The following is a 22368-nucleotide window of genomic DNA, read 5'->3' as shown; positions in this document are numbered from 1 at the left end:
GAAAATACATTTGTGTTGCTTTAAACCATCCAATTTTTGGTATTTTGTTATGGGAGCTCTAGGAAACCAACACACTTACTGGCTGGAATAGGAATGTCTCCCTCTGGAGCAAAGGGAAGGCATGCTTACAAACCATTATAAAAGACTGGGGGACGGGCACGGTGGCTCACACCTGTAATTCTAGCACTTTGGGAGGCCGAGGCGGGCGGATCACGAGGTCAGGATATCAAGACCATCCTGGCTAACCCGGTGAAACCCCGTCTCTACTAAAAATACAAAAAAATTAGCCGAGCACGGTGGCAGGCACCTGTAGTCCCAGCTACTCCTGAGGCTGAGGCAGGAGAATGGCATGAACCCGGGAGGCGGAGCTTGCAGTGAGCCGAGATCACGCCACTGCACTCCAGCCTGGGCGACAGAGTGAGACTCCGTCTCAAATAAAAAAATTGGGTTTCCAAAGATCAGAATTCTCACATGCATGTGAGCAGGCATCCATCTGGGCCCATCCACATTGGCCCTGAGACAACTGAAGCTTAAGAAATCAAAAATGCAACAATGATGTTATCCAGCCCCTGCTATTACTAGAATAACTGTCTTGTGTCTTCTGTCCACATCTGTGAAACTATGTCAGGGCAAGTTGTTAGCTAGCAAATACGGTAAAATTGCAAATCCTTCCCAGTTTTTAACATGGGGTATTATCATAGGGTGTAAAAATATCTGTCCAACAAACAAAAGAACATTTAGACAATTTCTTTAACCAAATCACTGTAATATTATACCTATTCAAATTTCAATGTATTTCAAATTAAATATAACTTTTTTTTTTTTTTGTCTTTTGAGACAGAGTCTCGCTCTGTCACCCAGGCTGGAGTGCAGGAGTGTGATCTCATCTCACTGCAACCTCTGCCTCCCAGGTTCAAGCGATTCTCCTTCCTTAGCCTCTCGAGTAGCTGGGATTACATGCGCCCACCACCATGCCCGGCTAATTTTTTGTATTTTTAGTAGAGACTGTTTTTACCATGTTGGCCAGGCTGGTCTTGAACTCCTGACCTCAAGTGATCCACCACCTCGGCCTCTCAAAGTGCTGGGATTACAGGCGTGAGCCACCGCGCCCAGCCAAATGTAATTTTTTAAGTTTAATATTTATTAAAATGTCATTTGGTCATTAAACTCTTAGAGCCTATGGTAACACAAAAAACACTTATATCTATAATATACTGAGTAATATTTAATAAGGTAACCGATAAGACTGTTAAGCAAAAAATAAATTCATTTTAGGATAAAATTCTTCTTCAGAAGAAGAATGGAGTTCAGGGAGCAAAAGGAATCAAACAATATTTCCAACTGTTACAAAGCGTGTTAAAGTATTTTTAAAAATGGAAAATGGTAGCTATCAAATCTCTATTGTACCAAGATTTCGCTGGATACATTTAAAAGACCGAATAACATTTTTAAATGCCAATATTTACAATACATAATAAAATGCTTCTTTTGAGGCTATTTAAACATAATGATTTTAGATATTCTTTTAAAAAATCAATCAGAGTCTCATGGTTTTTCCAAAATTTGTAGGGAGGTATGCAAGTAACAAGTTTGAAGACTATTCACTGCCCACTGGTTACAGCCCTTTCAGCTCCTGGCCACCCAGGTGGCTGGGGCCAGGTCACCTTATTTCAAGCATCAACCAAGCAGACACCATGTTGGTCTTGGTTAACTGCTATATCATTACCCTTAACATAGTCGATGTTAAATTAATGAATGTTGAATATTAGAAATCATTCACCTCTTTCCATCCACTTCTGCTTCAGGGACTGCTCTGACACTGGCCTAGCCTGAAATGACTGACATCAGGATGACCCTGGGGGGTAAAGGGTGTGCCCTACATTGTCGTATCTTGTCACAACAAAAGTGAAATGAGTCTAGACCTAAGCTGGATCAACCGGCTGAGTCATAAATCTCAGATTGAATCAGGCATTAGATTTACAAATTTAACTGGATTGTAGAATTACTCTACAGTTTTTAGGACCAGCAAAAGCAGAATTCACTCTCTAGGGACAAAGTTAGCAAAAGTCCCAATGACTGTCTTCCTTTCCTAGATCAATGTCAAGTGCCATCCTCCATTTTCCGGCCATTCTCGCCGCACGTCTAAGCAGTCATCTTTCAGGATGCAGTCCCATGTCATTGCCTCTTGTGACCCTCTCCTGAGTGATACCATCACTTAGAACCCTAACCCCAGATTCTGACATTAGGAGGGACTACAGAAGGGGGAACCCATTTGCATCTCTCCATTTTCTAGTGGTGGTATTTTACACATACCCTACGGTTTTAAATTTGAAGTACCCTAGAAACAGACCTTGTTATCAAAAGCAGATTGAAAAAATATGCAGACAAGGCATTAATGAAACCTTACGGATTTACACCATATCAAGAGAAGTCTCCAAAGGCAGAAATGCACATCAAGCCTATTTCTTCTGACTCATTTCCTCTGGAGAAGCAGCTTAGAATAATTCAGGCAAAAGGCCACGAAATAATTGCATTGGTAACAGGAACCTGGTAGAAAAGTAGAGAGGGAATTGCTAAATTAAATTCAACCTACAGGGCTTTTGTGGGGAGTCACATAGCATGTTTTTTGTTTCTCACTTAGGAGGAAAAAAAATCTAGTTTTCTTACATTTTTACTTGAAAAAAATCAGAGGCTACTTTAATGCTTTTATACAATAATTAGTGCAAATACACTAAAAGTGATCTTTTACATAATAATAATAAATAACATGGTAAAAATACACTTGAAAAGATTTTAGTTTTGAGTAACTTTTCCTGCCAAATAACCTGCCAAATACATACAGCAATGCTTGGCCGCAGTTGGCCAAAGGCCTTGTGTGTTCATGAAGTGGCTAGGATTAATTGTGGTCACCCTATTAGTATCAACACTGACCTTTCCCCCTCTATGTATTCCTTCCTCGCTGCCTGAAAAAAAGTAACTGGTTATAAAAACAATCAAAATGAATACTTTCAGATGCTGTTTCCCAAAACTGGGTCAGAGACTACTGGTGTATGTCCTGGATCTCAGAGGCATGGGAAGAAAGGTGGCTAAAGCAGAATCTATGAGAAAGAAATCAGAAACTAAGGTAAGAGAGGATGGGGCTGGGCACAGTGGCTCATGTCTGTAATCCCAGCACTTGGGAGGCCTAGGTGGGCAGATCACCTGAGGTCAGGAGTTTGAGACCAGCCTGGCCAACATGGTGAAACCCCATCTCCACTAAACATACAAAAATTAGCCGGGCATGGTGGCGCATGCCTGTAATCCCAGCTACTCATGAGGCTGAGGCACGAGAATTGCTTGAACCAGGAGGCAGAGGTTGCAGTGAGCAGAGATTGTGCTGCTGCACTCCAGCCTGGGTGACAGAGAAGAAAAAGGTAAGAGGATGGGAGGGAGAGAAGGAAGGAAAAGAGAGAGGAAAAGAAGGAAAGAGGGAGGAAGAGAGATAGAGGGAGAGGGAGAGGAAAAAATGTGGAGGAAAATAATCAACAGTAATTAAGAGAGAAAATTAACCATGAGGAAGGAATAAAGGAAAGTCATAATATTTACCAAAAAAAATCTTGTGGTCAGGGAGAAAACGGCTGCTTTATTTCAAATTCAGGGTTAAACCTAAGAGTCAGAAATCCTTATAAATTCATATACATTTCTTTTAAAACTCCCCATTGTCTGGAAGATGCTAAGGAACTAAATATGTTAAGAACTAGTAAAAATAAATAAATAAAGGCCAGGCACGGTGACTCATGCCTGTAATCCCAGCACTTTGGGAGGCTGAGGCAAGCAGATCATGAGGTCAAGAGATGGAGACCATCCTGGCCAACATAGTGAAACCCCAACTCTACTAAAAATACAAAAATTAGCTGGGCATGGTGGCACGTGCCTGTAGTCCCAGCTACTCAGGAGGCTGAGGCAGGAGAATCACTTGAACCCTGGAGGCGGAGGTTGTGGCGAGCCGAGATCATGCCATTGCACTCCAGCCTGGGCAACAAGAGCGAGCAAAACTCCATCCCAAAAAATAAATAAATAAATAAAATAAAGAAAAGCAAAAGAATCAAGGATTTATCCATCCATTCCATATGAACTGTACTTCAAGGTACTAAATAGTTGGAGGTGAATTTCTCTTTGTAGATGTATTCTGGCTAATAATGAGAAAAGGAATAACAATTAGAATATTACCATTTTGTAACCTCTAATGATATAATCTATCTAGGCAATGCCAGTTGTTAGCTGCTTCCTAATAAAATATACAACACCACTACACAAAGAAAAGCTGAGTCTGATTAAACATCTTGCTCTAACTTCCAATATAAAGGGGGAAAAAAGGATGAAAAACAAGTGATAGTTCAAGGATACTGTCATCAAAATCCTGACTGTAAAAACCTTACACAAGAAATAAACTAAACATTCCCATCAAAAGGCAGAGATTGTTGTTCTTTTTAATCTGTCTTATCTCCTTAGTTCTGTCTATAGACACTTCAAATACAAAGATATAAATAAGCAAGTTAAAAATGAGAACATGGAAAACACAGACACACACGCACCACAAACAGTAAGCATAAGAAAGCTGGAAGGGCCTTAAAAACATTGGGCAAAATGGACTTTGGAGTAAGCAGTAGCAGTGGAGATAAAGCAGGAAACTTCATAATGATAAAATGGTGAATACAAGAGAAATAAAAACTATAAATGTATATGGGCCTAATGACAGGGCTCCAAAATACAGGATGGAAAAACTGACAGAAATAAAGGAAGAAAATCACAAATCCACAAGCAGTGCTGGAGATTTTAAAATACCTCGCTCAGTAATTGATAGAGTAACCAAAGGAAAAAAAAAGAAATCATAATATAGGAGAACTAAAATGATGCTATCAACCAACCATAAAAATTTGGGAACAAAAAACCACAAAGATTCTAAAATAGGAAGAGTGGGTAGGTTGGTTAGGCATTTATCTGCCTCCTCTTCTAAACCAGATCTCTTTCAAACATAATAACTAGGTACAGGTTTGCCACAGAATTGAAGAGAAAGAAAAGAACAGGAAAGGTGCCAAATTTAAGGAAAGAGTGGTCCATCTTTTATTTATATAGCCTTCAAATTCCATAAAGTTTCCAAAGCCTTTGTTACACACATGATCTCATTCCATCCTAACAGTATCCTTTGAAAAGGCAACCCACATTTCCTTAGCCCCATTTTACAGACAAGGAAGTTGAGCTCAGAGGCTGATTTGCCAAACGAACAAAATCGCGAGTCTGCTTCTAGATCAAAAGGGTGGACATATTTTAAAGGTCACCTGAAGGAATTCCCTGGGAATGTAGTGAAGTACCAATTATTTTCTTCCTAGAAAGTACATTTTCTGCTGGACACAGTGGCTCACACCTGTATTCCTACTTGGGAAGCTAAAGAGGGAGGATCACTTGAGCCCAGGATTTCGAGACCAGCCTGAGCAACATAGTGCGACCCTATCTCTAAAATATTTTTTTAAAATTAGCCAGGCATGGTCCTAGCTACTTGGGAGGCTGAGGCAAGAGGACTGTTGAGCCTAGGAGTTCAAAGCTGCAGAGAGCTATGATCATGCCACTGTACTCCAGCCTGGGCGACAGACCTTGCCTTTTCAAAAAAAAAAAAAAGAAAGAAAAGAAAAGAAAAGAAAAGTATTTGGACACATTTCTCCCAATATGTCCAAATATCCAAAGCAATTATATCAAGGGTATTGGCTCCTTGGTTAAGAACTGGGCTTTATTTTCACACACTCCCTGAAATGACACAGCCAGAGATCAGGTAGGACCCAGAGACAACAAAGTTACAAACCCTGTGTCCAAACAGCATTCTAAAATGAAATACTCCTGGATGGAACCCTTGGAAAACTCAGTGTTGACCATATTCCCAGTTACCCATAAAAACTTATCAAGTTGTGGTTTAGAAACAGATTCAAAGAAAGCAGTCTGCAGAAAATATGCAGATTTACTCTTTTAATTAGCAAAACACAGACTTTACAGATCTCATTACTATATTTAGAGAATAAATCTTAGAGTAAAATGACTTTGTTTCTTGGCTTGAACCAAATTATGTGGAGTTTTTTTATAATCAGAAAACTTTATTGAAGAGCTTAAGAAATAATTTAAGTCTCAATATTCAATCTTCAAAAACTCTTCCAGTACAGTCTATGACAGCTGCACAGTAATTTATAAATACATATTGTCTTAGATTTTCTTAATATTCACATCTGCCTTCTGTTCTTTGAAATTCTTTTTGTGTTTATGTTTAAAAATAGATATACAATTCAAATATGTTCTAGGTCAGGACTGGTTATTTAAATAACATATATATGCTTTACTTACACCTCTCTCGGGGTTCCACTGAAGTATATTTCTTCTAGGTATTTGGGGGACTGTGTCATTAAGGCTAATGGTGGTTTAATCTAAGAGGAAAAAAATACATGCATACCAAGGAATATTTTTCAGTTTCTTGGCAGAACACAATAGAGAGGAAAAGTGATTTGACTTTTTAGCTCCAATTGCTTTCAATTTCTTAGGTAAGGTCAATGTTGTAAAATCTGCTGAGATTTTTTTTATAGAACCTGAGTGAATAAAATGCAGAGGTAAATCACTACTTTCTATTTAAAGCAAACTAGCTTTTTACAAAGCTTATGACCATTTTTAAAGAAAAAGAAAGGAGACCAGGTGCAGTGGCGCATGCTTATAAACCCAGTGCTTTGGGAGGCCGAGGCGGGAGGCTCATGTGAGTCCAGGAGTTTGAGACCAGCCTGAGCAACATAGTGAGACCCAGGTGTGATGGCTCATGCCTGTAATCCCACCTACTCGGGACGCTGATGTGGGAGGATCACTTGAGCCCAGGAGGTTGAGGCTGCAGTGAGTTGTGATTGTGCCACTGTACTCCAGTCTGGACAACAAACAAGACCCTGTCTCAAAAAAAAAAAAAAAAGGAAAAACACATGTTCTTCCCAGAAAATAAAAAATAGGCCAGTAGATTCTTGGTTCTTCTTCTTCTTTTTTTTTTTTGAGACAGGTCTCGCTCTTTCACCCAGGCTGGAGTGCAGTTGCACAGTCTCAGCTCACTGCATCCTCCACCTCCCAGGTTCAAGCAATTCTCCTGCCTCAGCCTCCAGAGTAACTGGGATTACAGTCACCCGCCACTACAACCGGCCAACTTTTGTATTTTTAGTAGAGATGGGGTTTCACCATGTTGGCCACGCTGATCTCGAACTCCTGACCTCAAGTGATCCACGCGTCTCAGCCTCCCAAAGTACTGGGATTACAGGCATGTGCCACCGTGCCTGGCCGGTTCTTCTTTCTTCTGCCAGGCAGTCCACCCTAGGTGGGCAGGCTTCCTACATGGACTCTGAGGGGCTCTCTGGTCTCTGCTGATGTTGCTGGCATACCTGCTGTGGACACCCAGTAAAACAGTGGCTCCACACAATCATGGGAAAAAAGACGAATGTGACCATTACATTTCACACAAGCTTCAAAGGAACCATCAAACCAGTAACAACTCAATTACTCTTTGTGGCTTCTTTTTATTTTGAATCAATAATCTAGAAGTGAAGGTCTCCACAGCCCATTATGCCTTCACTGATCCACCTACTTCCCATGAACACCTGCCGAAGGAAAGAAATAAGGCAGCATGTGCTAAGATGCAGTGCTGCTTCTAAACATAATTTGTGGGGGGCAGGCATGAAACCCAAGTTCAGAAGTGCTTAAGTACTGAGGTGATTACTCAACTATGAAGAGGTCTTTCAAGCGCACAGTTGATTTTTAGCAAGTACAGCGTATGAAGACCTTCATTTTGATTTTATAAAAGTAGGCTATGTTGCATGAGTATCTAAAAGTGGCTGAAAAACCGACTGCATGCTTTTAAGCCTAAAAATAACCAAGGAGTAGAGTCAAACATGTACATTTCAGCAGAAAAGTGATAAACAGAAAGCGAAGCGGATAATATGCTGAAGAATGAAGAAAGCCCACATGATGGCTTATGCTGACTTTACAACAGAGTGAAACATTCAAACATTAAAGAAGTCAAAACAAATGCAGTTAGGTGTGTACATTACCCCAAAAGAACCCATGGCTATTAAAGCTGCCATGAGGATCTTCTGAACTGTTAAAAGCTTACGTCATGCTACCAATCTGACTCACTTTCAGTTTCAATAACTGATAGAAATTTCTTACCAAGACCCTAATTTTGGCATCAAAAATGTTAATTTGTAGATCAGAATCATAAAACTACTAACTCCATATTCATTTGCTAATTTATGAGACAGAAAACATACAGTTCTTAATTCTAAAAAGGCCATTTAATATCTCATCCCTATTACTCTTCCAAGAAGGAGGGAAACAGAGAGGGTGTTTGGAATTGCAGTAGAACACAATGTTTAGAACAACAGAAAAACATATGGGAAAAAAAAAAGCCCAATAAATATTCAATCTACAAGAAATATAGCAAAATAGGGGAAAATACTGAAACTACTTTGCTGTACCATGGAGACACATGGTAGCCCATGACCACTTCCTAGATTACTCTTTGGAAACTTAATTCAATTGGCCTTAATTGCTTATAAAGTGTGCAACACAGGGAGGATTTGTCTTTAATTTAGTTCTGAAAGAGGCATGAATGGATGTAAACTCTATTCACAGACCACCGTAGATCATTAGGGCAATTAAGAACAGTTTCTAGTCTTGAAACCCCTCCACGCAAATCACCTGCTAACCTTTGGATCCAGGTTTCAGACTTGCAAACACTTTGGGGTTCTTAAGCGCAAGTGAGAGCTCATTGAGGAAGGAAATAAAGTGGGAGTCTCTCTCAGATTTCTTTGACTCAAAAATGACGACAATGGTAAAGTGAGGTTCCGGGCGGGTTAGGAAGTAGGTACTCTGAACTTTGTCATCATAGAAGTGGACCACTTTCTCCAAGCTGTTCAGATCAGATGTGCGGTCCGTCATGATCATGATGACATTGGGCCAGTGCATGACTGGCCTGTCGCTGGGCAGAGACACTACAGCTGGATACTGGTCCACACCCTTGGGGGCCTCTCTGTAGGAATGGGGGTGGTGATAACCATGACCCTGAAAACTCTCAGAACCTCTGTTGTCAAAAATTAAGGACACATTGGCAGCATCATATTTTCTGATGAAGCTGGAAATCTTTCCAAAAAAGTCTGGGTTAGCTTTTGCTGTCAACGTTTTCATTTCTGAAGCAGTCGTTTGTCGGCTCAGAGCCTCATGAAAGTAAAAGCTAAACTTGGCAAGAAGCATGTTTTTGAGTTTCATCAGCCAAAGGAAAAGGTGTGGAGGCTGCACGGCCTTCTGAGACTGCCCTCCAAACAGATGTTTCTTGGTCTCCCGCTGTTTCTCAAAGATCTGGCCCCACGTCTGCAGTTTGGTGTGCGCACTGTGTAAATTAACCAGAGATGGGAGGAACTTCCACTCTGAGACCTGGGCCTGGGCTTTCAGGAGATGACACAGGACGTCAACTTCCAGCTGGAAACTGCTTTCCAAAGGACTGAGGATTGGGTGGTGAAATCTAAAGGGGAGAGGGAAATAGAGATAAGTGGAAATGTTACTTCACTTGCCACACTGACATTTTTCTAACCACAAAGCAACAATATGGCCAAACATAATATTATGCTTCAAGACAGGGGAAGAAAAGATGGAGGAACTACATGTTGATTTATTTTAAAATTCTGATATAATTTCACCATTTCAAAATTATGTCAACATCATATTCTCCTGTGGAAATAGCCTGAGAGTAGTGGCTACTTTTCCTTTCAACAACAGAAATACCAAATTAGCTACAATTCATTTTTGTTTTTTTTTATTTATTTATTTTAGACTGGTTCTTGCTCTGTCACCCAGGCTGGAGTGCAATTGTGCAATCATGGCTCACTGCAGCTCAGTTCCTGGGCTCAAGTGAGCCTCTTGCCTTAGCATCCCAAGCAGCTGAGAACATAGGCACACACTCCATTTTCTGTAGAGACAAGGTCTCCCTGTGTTGCCCAGGCTGGTTTCAAACTCTAAGTGATCTTCCCACCTTGGCCTCCCAAAGCGCTGGGATTACAGGTGTGGGCCACCATGCCTGGCCTAAATTAGGTATAATTCTTTCTGAGTGTATTTTATTTATTCTGGGAATTGTATGACTAAAACAATCATTGAAACAAGGCATGCTCTTTTCAGAGTGTGGTCCTAAAGAGGCAGAGGTAAAACAAAAAAAGTCACTAAAACATCTGTTGAATGTGTAGATGACATATATAAACTCATTTAATGTTCACAGTAATGCTATGAGGTATTAAGCCTATCTTGCAGTTGACAGTACATACTATAAGCTTATATGGAAAACACAGTAGATAAAATAAATGTTTATTAAAGAAATAGAGCATTTATCAGACAGCCCTTATTCAATCCTGGTTCCCAAATTCCCTTCATATTAATTATAGTTAAAAACAAAATGGTGGCCAGCCTGGCCAACATGGTGAAATCCCAACCTTACTAAAAATACAAAAATTAGCCGGGCATGGTGGCATGTGCCTGTAATCCCAGCTACTCTGGAGGCTGAGGCACGAGAATTGCTTGAACCTGGGGTGGGGGGGCGAGGTTGCAGCGAGCTGAGATCGTGCCACTAAACTCCAGCCTGGGTGACAGAACAAGACTGTCTCAAACAAGCAAACAAACAAACAAATGGTGACCCAATAAGAAATAGCTAACACTTCAATCACTTTCCATTTATCTTAGGATAAAACCCCAAATCCGTAAAAAGGACTAGAAGGCACTGAATAATGTAGTCCCTTCCCAGTTTGAGCCACATTCCTATTCTTCTCACTTTCTCCAGATACTCAGTAAATAACTGAAAATGCAATTATACTACAAGGAGTACAAGACAGTAGTGCAATTTTACTTCCACTTGTTCTAGACAAAATGTATAAAAGTTTTTGACGCTGGGCACAGTGGCTTATTCCTGTAAACCCAGCACTTTGGGAGGCAGAGGCAGGTGGACTGCTTGAGCCCAGGAGTTCATGAGACAGCCTGGGCAACATGGAAAAACTCCATCTCTACAAAACGTTCAAAAATTAGTCAAGTGTGGTGGTGTGCACCTGTGACCCCAGCTACTCAAATTAGAAGGCTGAGGTGGGAAGATCACCTGAGCCCAGCAAGGCTGAGGCTAGTGGGCTGTGATCGCGCTACTGTGCTTCACAGAGTGAGACCCTGTCTCCAAAAAATAAAAAGTTTTTGACTATGATCTACTGTAAAAAATACACTTTATATTGTGACCAAGTACCTGCACACATAAATATTTTATTTCAATACTTTCTTACTATGTACAATGTACTCTGCTAAATTTCTGCTTGAGTCATAATGTTCTAGAGACAAACGAGTGAATAGAGGAGGCAGCTATTACTTCCGCTATTGATAGTTTCTAATATATATAGATATTTTCTAATATATATTAAATATATATTTTCTACTTGATATTTTCTTATATTAAATATATATTTATTTTCTACTATATATATTAAATCAGATTACTAACTCACTAAGTTAACTTTATATCCCATAGATTAGTACCTGCTGTTTGTAAAACACTGTTCTACTTCACATGTAATAGTAATGTTTAAAGGGAAAAGAACATGATGTGGGACATCCTCTCTTCTAGGCACAGGGAAAAAAGGGCAAGTTCAGGGACCCGAGACAAGTGAGCACATGACCCATTTTCACCAATACTGTACTTCTTCCTGATTCTTCAGGTCTCCTCGTCAGTCATTTCCCTAGAAAAGCTTTCTCTGTCCACTTCCAGATGAGGTCACTTTCCCCAGTTATATCCTCTCATTTCTTAATACCTCTCTCCCACTTTAGTAGTTTGACCATACAATTTCTCAGGAAAACAGACATACAGCCACCCTAGTTTTAAGCTCCTCCCCAAGCGGAAGTAATAGCTGCCTCCTCTATTCGCTCCTTCGTCTCTAGAACTTTATGACTCAAGCAGAAATTTAGTCAATGTGGTGACCAACTATGTAAAGATATGAATCCAAGTCTCTGCCTCATTGATTCTGCCTGCTGGTTATGGGCTGAACGAAGTTCTGTAACAGTAGACTAGAATGGCAGGGAGAGTCCTTTCTGTACAGACCACACAGAGCTTTCTTGCTCAGTTTCTCTTCTGAGAAGCGCCTAGTGGCTGCCAGGCCTGATACGTGCTCCTTCTCCAGAAGCCTACATCAAGCGCTTACACTCTTCCTAAAGATCCACAGCACCTGCAGAGGCTGCGGAAATTACCTCAGCAAGTGATCCCACTGTAAAGGCAGGGGAAGTACTTGTATTTATGGAGCATATTATATGTTCCAGGCACTATGGTAGATGATCTACAGGCCTGAGTGCATTTGATCACTTCATTGTTAATAAGACGGACGCTTCTCACACAGCCCTGTTTTGGCTGCTGGTGAAAAAGAAAATGGTGGTTATCAACTAAACAATTAGAAAAAAAAATCACAAGTGTATCTAGAATTTTTTTAAAAAATCTATTTAAGTACTAATTAAAAGGATTATGGTTAAGAGAGTCCACACTAGGTTGGACATTATAAGAGAGAAACCGATTATCATGTGAAATGTCGTTATTCATGTGAAAAACACACATTGCTTTTCATCTATTATCTGCATTTTACATCAACATCCTTCCAGCTGAGGAAGCTAAAACATTGGTGAGATTAAGTCTAATAATATACACAATCCATGGAATACTATGCAGCCATAAAAAGGAACAAGATCATGTCCTTTGCAGGGACATGGATGAAGCTGTAAGCCATTATCCTCAGCAAACTAACATTAGTAGGAACAGAAAACTAAACACTGCATGTTCTCACTTTGCAGGGACAAGGATGAAGCTGTAAGCCATTATCCTCAGCAAACTAACATAGGAACAGAAAACTAAACACTGCATGTTCTCACTTTGCAGGGACATGGATGAAGCTGTAAGCCATTATCCTCAGCAAACTAACGTAGAACAGAAAACTAAACACTGCATGTTCTCACTTATAAGCAGGAGCTGAACAATGAGAACACGTGGACACAGGGACGGGAACAACACACACTAGGGCCTGTTGGGGCCTGTTGGAGGTGCCAGGGAGAGCATTAGGGAAAAGAGTTAATGCATGCTGGGCTTAATACCTCGGTGATGGGTTAACAGGTGCAGCAAACCACCACGGCACATGTTTACCTATGTAACAAACCTGCACATTCTGCACATGTACCCCAGAACTCAAAAAAATTAAAGTAAAAAAAATATAAATACACAAAAAATCAGAAAGATAAACCAGATCTCAAATCTTCCAGCTTACATGTTTAATTAATTTGGACTTTTCAAACATTATATATTTTAGAATGAACACTAAGAAAGTTCAGGCTGGGAGCAGTTGCTCGTACCTATAATCTTAGCACTTTGGGAGGCCAAAGCAGGAGGATCATTAGGAGCCCAGGAGTTCGAAACCGGCCTGGGCAACACAGTGAGACCCCTGTCTCTACAAAAACTTAAAGTATAAAAAAATTAGCCAGGCCTCGTGGAGTGCGCCTGTAGGCCTACATACGTGGGAGGATTGCTTGACCCTGGGAGGTTGAGGCTGCAGTGAGCCATGATCACACCACTGCGCTCCAGCATGGACAGCAGAGTGAGACCCTGTGTTAAAAAAAAAAAAAGGCTCACTTCAGCAGCATATATACTTAAATTGGAATGATACAGAGAAGATTAGCATGTCCCCTATACAAGGATAACACTTTTTTAAAAAATCTACTTAAATACTGTATATTTTTAAAAATGTTTTAAATGCACACATGCAAAACCCTGTTATAGAATAAGTCTCAAAATCTTTGAATTGTAAGAAAGCCTCCTACCACCTTGGCTTTTAGGCCCCTTGACACTTATAAGCATTAAATATCACAATCTTCTATAATTATGGCTATTAGGAAAATTTGCCCAGGAACTAGCAACATAGTAAGACTGTTAATCACAGGATTAATGACATGAAATTAGAGAAAATTCTAGTACAAATAACACTATTGTTATCTTTCTACTGCTTTCAGCTGAAAATCATCATTCAAATCCAATGCTCTCCTTAAGAGGACATAAATTCCCTGTCCAAACCTTCAGAAAGAACTCCGAACAAGCTCTTCCATAACATACACTGAAAGTGCTTAAGTGCTCAACACTTATTAAAGATAAATGTGAATGTTGAAGCTATTTTTCAACCTCAAGAAGAGCTAAAAATTCATGTTAATGTTAGTCTGCCAAGACTTAGAGCTTAGCATTATGATGTATCATTTCCCTATTTCCACTCTGCCATGTGCCTCATAGCTATTCACAACTCGTATCATAGGAGGCTCTGTTAAATGGTTGTAATCCAAAAATATCCACCTAAGCTACAGCAGCAAGCTTGAAAGAGTCTGAATAGTCTTAATACAGAATAAATTAACAACTATTTGCAGAGAACATCTGCTCTAAGGAAAGGAGGGAAAAAGGGAAGGAAGGAAGGAAGGAAGGAAAAAGGGAGGGAAGGAATGAAGGGAGGGAGGGAGGGAAAAGGGAAGGAAGGAAGGAAGAAGGAAGGAAAAAGGGAAGGAAGGAAGGGAGGGAGGCAGGGAAAAGGGAAGGAAAGAAAAAGGGAAGGAAGGAAGGAAAAAGGGAAGGAAGGAAGGAAGGAAGGCAGGTTCGCTCCATAGAATAGAGGAAAATATAAAATGAATAGATTTGTGTAATATTCTAATGCAACACAAAACTCCACTTTAGAAACACTGCCTTTCTCCTTTGCAAATTTGCACCACGGAGTTCTTTCCAAAAGGTATATGTCCTTATTTGTTTATTTATTTATCTATTTATAGGCAGGGTCTCTGAACAGCTCAATGCAGCCTGAACCTTCCAGGTTCAAGGGATCCTTCCACCTCAGCCCACTTAGCAGCTGGGACTACGGGCACACACCACAACACCCAGCTAATTTTTAAATTTTTTTGTAGAGACAGGGTCTTGCTATGTTTCCCAGGGTGGTCTTGAACTCCTAGCCTCAAGCAATCCTCTTGCTTTAGCCTCCCAAAGTTCTGGAATTACAGGTGTGAGCCACCATGCCGGGCCAAAATGATAAATTTTTTTTTTCACATGTGCAGAACGTGCAGCTTTGGTACATAGGCATATGTGTACCACAGTGGTTTGCTGCACCCAAAATGATAAATTTTATGTTATGTATATTTTACCGTGACAAAACAAAATCTGTAACATCTTTTCATTTAAAACAACTTGTTTACTAATTCTTAAACACCAATACATTGAAGATATAAAAAATTGCCCAGAGATTTGCCCCACTGGACCTTCCATGGCAAAAGGAGGTATTTATAATGAATACAAAGTAGAAACTAATACATTTATTATGAATAAAATAACATTTCAGAGGAAGGAACAATTCCTTTTGGTCAAAAGATTGTGGAAGCCATAGAGGAGATGGCATTTGAATTGAGCCATGATGCTTAAAATAGCTGAGAGGTGGAAACAACTCCAATGCCCATTGACAAATGAATGGATAAAGAAAATGTGGTACATACATACAAATGGAATATTGTTCAGCCTTAAAAAGAAGGAAATCCTGTCACATGCTACAACATGGGTGAATCTCAAGGACATTATGGTAACTGAAATAAGCCAGTCACAAAAAGACAAATACTGTATGATTCTACTTATATGTGGTATCCAGAGTAGTCAAACTCATGGAAACAGAAAACAGAACAGTGGTTGCCCAGGGCTGGGAGGGGGGAAAATGTTGCTCAATGAGTACAGGGTTTCAGTGAGGCGAGATGAAAATATTCTAAAGATCTACTACAAAAGACTGTGAATATACTTAACACTACTGAACTGGATACATAAAAAAAGTTAAAATGGTAAATTTGCTGGGGGCGGTGGCTATGCCTGTAATCCCAGCACTTTGGGAGGCTGAGATGGGTGGGTCCCTTGAGCTCACGCGTTCAAGACCAGCCTGGGCAACACGGCAAAACCCCATCTCTACAAAAATACAAAAATTAGCTAGGTGTGGTGATATGCACCTGTAGTCCCAGCTACTCGGGAGGCTGAGGCAGGAGAATTGCTTGAGCCCAGGAGGTGGAGGTTGCAGTGAGCTGGGATCAGGCCACTGCATTCTAGCCAAGGTGATAGAGCCAACTTGTCTCAAAAAAAAAAAAAAAAAGAGACGGCAAATTTGATATTATGTATTTTTTTTTAACAAAATAAAAAAGCAGGGGGAAAGAGTAGGCAGGATTTTACTATATGAAGATGGGGGCTTGATTTTCCAGCCCCAGTCTTCTCCCTTTCATGATTCCTCACCCTTTGTTTTGTAACTTTGCAGCTCCTTTCCTACCCATGGAATATGGACTGGGCCAAGTAACTTGCTTCGGCCAAAGAGATGCTAACAGATTGGCTGCAAACAAAGGCTTAAAATGAGCTTAGCTAGGTCATACTTTTGCACTTTGGACATTGCTACTGGGTAGCTACTTCCCCTCCAACCTTGGGCTCAGAATGAACACATGTGGAGCAGACCTAAGCCCAAAGCTCACAGTAAAAAGTCAACCTCAGTGAGACAGTGTTAAGCAGAGCTACCCGCCTGAACCCTGCTCAGGTCAGCCAATCCTAGTAGGCCTGCAAACACACAAGTGTAAATTTGGAAGTCTGTTATACAGACTTATTGTGGCAATAGCAAACTGATACATGATAGAACAACAAAAGGACATTCTGAGCATAAAAACAACAGGAGCCTAAGCAGAGAGGTAGGAAATGGCAAATCCTTATGAGGAACATATTGAGTATTAGACTATGGGGCTGTTTTTGGACTTCTGCTTAAAATCCTCAATGATTGGACTTCTGCTTAAAATCCTCAATGATTTCTCTTCTATTCTCTCTCTCTCACTCTGTTGCCTAGGCTGGAGTGCAGTGGTGCGATCTCAGCTCAATGCAGCCTCCACCTCCCGGGTTCAGGTGATACTCCTTCCTCAGCCTCCCAAGTACCTGGGATTACGGGCACACACCACCACAGCTGTCGATTTTTGTATTTTTAGTAGAGATGGAGTTTCGCCATGTTGGCCAGGCTGGTCTCAAACTCCTGACCTCAAGTGATCCGCCCGCCTTGGCCTCCCAAAGTGCTGGGATTACACGCATTAGACACTGCGCCTGGCCCTTTTAAGTTTCTTTCTTTGTACTAAGAATTTAGCTGCAATGTAAAGCATTTGATGGGAGGTAGCAGATGAATTTGAAAAGATAGGCTGGGGCACTATCATGGAAGACCTTGCTTAAGTCTTCACTATTAAAATCTAAGCATGTCAAATGACTAGGAGAGTGCATTCCACAGAAATTGCACTACTACTAGTTTTGCTTGTGAAATTTTCATTGAGCAATAATTAACCTTGTTAACTATACACATGCAACTAACAAAATGTCTTATTAACAGCCTTATCATCAAAAATCTTTTTTTGACGAAAAGTGGGCATAAGGGCTAAATAAATTGTAGTTCTGCCTTTCGTGAGAAATTTGTGAATTAAAGCAGTCAGATCAAGAAAGTGTGCTTCCTAAAATGCAAACAAATATATGTACATCAATTTTTTAATGTTATTTAAATTCTAGCTATAAAATTATTATTTAACAATTAAAATCATGGAATGGTTTATTATTGCCATACCGTAGAGATTTTTTTAATGGTCTAGAATGCCTAAGTGATGGCTTTCTTCTTTCTTTAAAAGTATTATTTCTTAATATTATAGTTTTGATTTAGGAGAGTAAATATTAATGTGCATTTACAATCTATCTTGCAAATTTGTTTTAACCATGAAACAGAAAAATTAGCCAGAATTTTCTTTTATACCCACAAAACAATAAATAAGTGTGTAAAAAATTCTGCAGAATCAGAAAATGTTCCACTGGTGCTTCTTTGGAAAACAAAAACAAAAACCCAAGTTCTATTGCTCCTCAAAAGTACTCAAGGAATAGCAGATACTGTGACCCTATACAAGCTAAGTTCATGTTTCTTCCGTTAAATGGCACACAATTAAACTTATATAATAATTATATTATTAATATAGTTCAATTTGTTAATAATTCAATTTAAAATGCAGAATCACAAATGACTGTGATTCCTAAACAAGAACTTATATATGCTTAATAATGTTATAAACTGGCCAGGCGCAGTGGCTCACACCTATAATCCCAGCACTTTGGGATGCTAAGCGGGGTTGATCACCTGAGGTCAGGGGTTCAAGACCAGCCTGGCCAACATGGTAAAACCTGATCTCTACTAAAACTACAAAAATTAGCTGGGCATGGTGGCAGGCACCTGTAATTCCAGCTACTTTGGAGGCTAAGGCAGGAGAATCGCCTGAACCCAGGAGGCGGAGGTTGCAGTGAGCCGAGATTGCGCCACTGCACTCCAACCTGAGCAACAAAAGCAAAAACTCCATCTCAAAAATAAAAAAAGTTATAAATTTACCAAAAAGGAAGCCTTTTTTAACACCATTCTACTGTGAACACAACTGGCTTCCAGAAGAAGAAAACCAAAATACACTTTCCATTCATCTGTGAAAGCAGACTAGACATTGCAATAACTCACATAGGACCTACATGTGAAATCAAGGCCAGAGGTTTAGATTCCATGCTATTCATCACACTCATTAATTTTTTAATACAAAGGTATTTCAGCATTTGAAACATAGTACTAGTCACAAAATTTGTTATAAGAGTTCTGACATGGATCAGCTACACTGGGACATTCCCTGAAAGATAAATGGATCCTTTGGGAAGAGGATTAACTTTTTCAATACAACAGAATACCAAAATATGAATTATTTATCTAGAACACTGAAACCATAAAGGAGAAATGTTTGGTGTAGCACAGATGCCAGATCAAAAAGTCTACAGAAAAAAGCACATTAACCTAGCAAAGGGCAAAATCATGTTAGTTGATACATAAAGGAATCCCACTTCCCAAAGAAAATCATTATACAGAAGTTCAACTTTTCAGAATTCCTTAAAGAATTTATGTTGTTCAAATTAACCCAAAGCCTCTAATTTAGATCATTTTCAGGCTAGGATGTGTCTGTGATCAGTCATTCCCTATTAATTAGAGAAAGGCAGCATGGGTGGAAGATGGAAATTGTAGATGAAAAAAGACATCTCTTGTCCATACTGTAATCCAGTTCCATCCAACTCCATCAATATCCACTCAGAGGATGAGGGTTTCAACTAAGAACTGCCCTAAGAACTTTGAAAATTAAATCCGCAGGGAAAGGGAGAAACTCCTAAGGCTCTGGGAAGTGGGGTGTTTCAAAGAAGGTTTAAAGATGATAGGGCCTGGGTGTGTGGCTTACACCTGTAATCCCAGCACTTTGGGCACCTGTAATCCCAGCACTTTGGGCACCTGTAATCCCAGCACTTTGGAAGGCCAAGGCAGGAGGATGGCTTGGACGCAGGAGTTCAAGATAAGCCTGGGCAATATAGTGAGACCCTGTCTCTGCAAAAAAATAAAATAATTATCCAGGGATGGTGGCATGCTCCCGTAGTCCTAGCCACTTGGCAGACTGAGGTGGAAGGATCACTTCAGCCCAGGCAGTTGAGGCTGCAGTGAGCCGAGAGAGCGCCACTGAACTCTAGCCTGGGTGACAGAACAAGACCTCATCTCGAAATAAATAAAGATGATAGGGCACAAATCTAATAAAATGAAAACAATTAATACTAATCAGTCCCAGGAGACACACACACACACACGTGTATGCACACACACATCAGTAAGGTTCAGTACCTATTCTATCCTGGAGCTGACATCTTTCTCTTAGTTACCCAATTTTTTTGGGTGCAGACCACGTATCATTATCACAGGGAATTTTGAAAACAGAGGTTTCTGGGCACACTAAATTTTACCCTCTTAGGGAAGAGGAGGAAGGGCTCAGGGATGGGTATTTTTCTTAAGCTTCCCGAAGAGTTCAGCAAACCACTTTTACATTAGTGTTTGGGAATTACTACATGAGATCTCTTCCCCTTAGGAATCATATCCTTAACTGTACTTCAGTTTTGGGGTTTCAAAAAACTATGTTATTAAAAGAAAACATATTAATCAGATTGGAGGAAGAAATAAAAGAATACTTCCAAAAATATAAAATTTTTAAATGTTTAAAAAAGTAAGCATATATTTATATGCATAGCCTATTTCTCAGGAATGACAGCAAGAACTTGCTAACTTTAGGCCGGGCGCAGTGGCTCACACCAATCCTAGCACTTTGGAAGGCTGAGGTGGGGGGATCATTTGAGGTCAGGAGTTCAAGACCAGCCTGACCAACATGGTGAAACCCCATTTCTACTAAAGATACAAAAAAAATTAGCCAGGCGTGGTGGCGCATGCCTGTAATTTCAGCTAATTGGGAGGCTGAGGCAGGAGAATCACTTGAACCCCAGAGGCGGAAGTTGCGGTGAGCCAAGATCACGCCACTGCACTCCAGCCTGGGCAACACGGCAAGACTCCGTCTTAAAGAAAAAAAAAACCTGCTAACTTTAGTTGCCTCTTAAAGATGGGAACTAAGTGGCTAAGAGGAAGGAAGAAGACTTTCCACTGTGTTACACTTTATAAATGTTGACCCATGTGAACATATTATATATACAATTTAAAAAAAAGAAAATTTAGAATATGTCACAAAAATCTATGAGCTTTGACAATAAAAAATAACAAGCAACTATAAAGAACATTTTGGAGACAACTGGGGAAATCTGAACATGGACTATGTATTATACAACGGCAGAAAATCAGTGTTAGATTTCCTGAATGTAAAAACTGTTTTTTTCATTCAAAACTGTGTTATGATTATGTATGGTTCTTAGAAGACAAAATCTGAGTATGTAGGAGGAAAGTGTCACGATGATTGCATTTTACTTCCAAATAACTCAGGGAAGTACAATCATATACAGAGAGAGATAAGGCAAATGTGGCAAAATGTTAACAATTTGTGAACAAAGGTGAAGGACAGTTATATGTTCATTGTACAGTCATTTTTTTTTTAGTAACGGCTTTACTGTTAATTATTTCATGTACCAACCTTTTAAAGTGTACAATTCAATGGTTTTAATATATTTGCAGAATTGCGCAACCATCACCACGATCAATTTTAGAAAAGTCTCACGGTCTCCAAAAAAGCAACCCTGTGCCCATTAGCAATCACTCCTCCTTCCCCTCCAACTCCTGGCAACCATTTTCTGTGACTATGAATTTGTAATCTACTTGCTGTGTCTATGACTTTGCCTGTTCTGGGTATTTCGCATAATGGAAATTATGTAATTTCCATGTGGTCTTTTATGAAAGACTAGCTTCTTTCACTTAGCATAATGTTCTCAAGGTTCATCCATGTTGTTGCATGTGCCAGCACTTCATTCCTTTTTATTGCTGAATAATATTCCATCATATGGATATACCACATTTATTTATCCATTCATCCATTGGTCAATGGACATTTGGGTTGCTTCTGCCCTTTGGCTATCATAAGTAATGCTGCTATGAACATTCATGTCAATGGTTTTACGTGTGGACATATGTTTTCATTTTTCTTGGATATATACCTAGGAGTAGAATTGCTGATCATATGGTAACTATGTTCATTATACTATACTTGCAATTTTTTATAGCATTAAAAATTTCAAAATAAAAAATTAGAGGAAAAAGAAAGAATAGGCTGGACACAGTAGCTCACTCCTGTAATCCCAGCACTTTGGGAGGCCGAGGTGGGTGGATTGCTTCAGCTCAGGAGTTTGAGACCAGCCTGGGCAACATGGAGAAACCCTGTCTCTACCAAAAATGCAAAAAATTAGCCAGGCATAGTGGTGCACACCTGTGGTCACAGCTGCTTGGTGGGCTGGGGTGGGAAGGTCGCTGAGCCCTGGAGGTGGAGGTTGCAGTTTGCTGAGATCATGTCACTGCACTCCCGCCTGGGCAACAGAGCGAGACAAACTCAAAAAAAAAAGAAAAGAAAAAGAAAGAAAGAATAGTAACATAATAATTTTTACCCAACCATCTTATGCTCAGAAAGACTATGTATGTACGTGGTTGTAGGTAGCACACAACTCGTATTCCTAGCAAGAGAATGTAGTAAATGCTTCCTAGGTCTTCTGAAGAACTAATTTATTGACTTACAAAATGATCAGCAAAGAGAAATTATTTATTTGGACTAGATAAAAAACATCTCAATTTTTAATAACAAGCAATGATGCATACACAAAAGAATATGGGCTCTGAAGTCACAGAGCTAAGCTGTATGACTCTAAGCAAAGTGTTCCACTTCTCTGGGACTCTA

The 22368-nt window shown here is 39.9% G+C and overlaps 1 protein-coding gene and 1 non-coding gene across 3 annotated transcripts in view; one reads left to right on the top strand and one right to left on the bottom strand.

Annotated features, from left to right (window-relative positions):
• KICS2 (KICSTOR subunit 2) overlaps positions 1-22368 on the bottom strand; it is a 41002-nt gene that overhangs the window by 9720 nt on the left and 8914 nt on the right. The window contains exons 3-4 of one of the 2 annotated variants that reach the window (XR_010108896.1): positions 8751-9562; positions 2408-2547 (exon numbers count right to left, since the gene is read on the bottom strand). Coding sequence is in view for 1 of the 2 variants with exons in the window: in XM_003824808.6 (XP_003824856.2) it covers positions 2474-2547; positions 8751-9562 (886 nt within the window). In the remaining variant the exon portion in view is untranslated. Of the gene's footprint in view, positions 1-1249; positions 2548-8750; positions 9563-22368 lie in introns of those variants that run through there. The other variant, XM_003824808.6, reaches the window with a different exon arrangement.
• LOC112436738 (U6 spliceosomal RNA) lies at positions 13716-13822 on the top strand. The gene has a single exon (XR_003025443.3). It is a non-coding gene; the product is annotated as a U6 spliceosomal RNA (small nuclear RNA).

The sequence above is a fragment of the Pan paniscus genome, chromosome 10 (genome assembly GCF_029289425.2).
Source record: "Pan paniscus chromosome 10, NHGRI_mPanPan1-v2.0_pri, whole genome shotgun sequence".
Taxonomy (NCBI): domain Eukaryota; kingdom Metazoa; phylum Chordata; class Mammalia; order Primates; family Hominidae; genus Pan; species Pan paniscus.
This window is presented reverse-complemented; position numbering and strand designations above follow the sequence as displayed.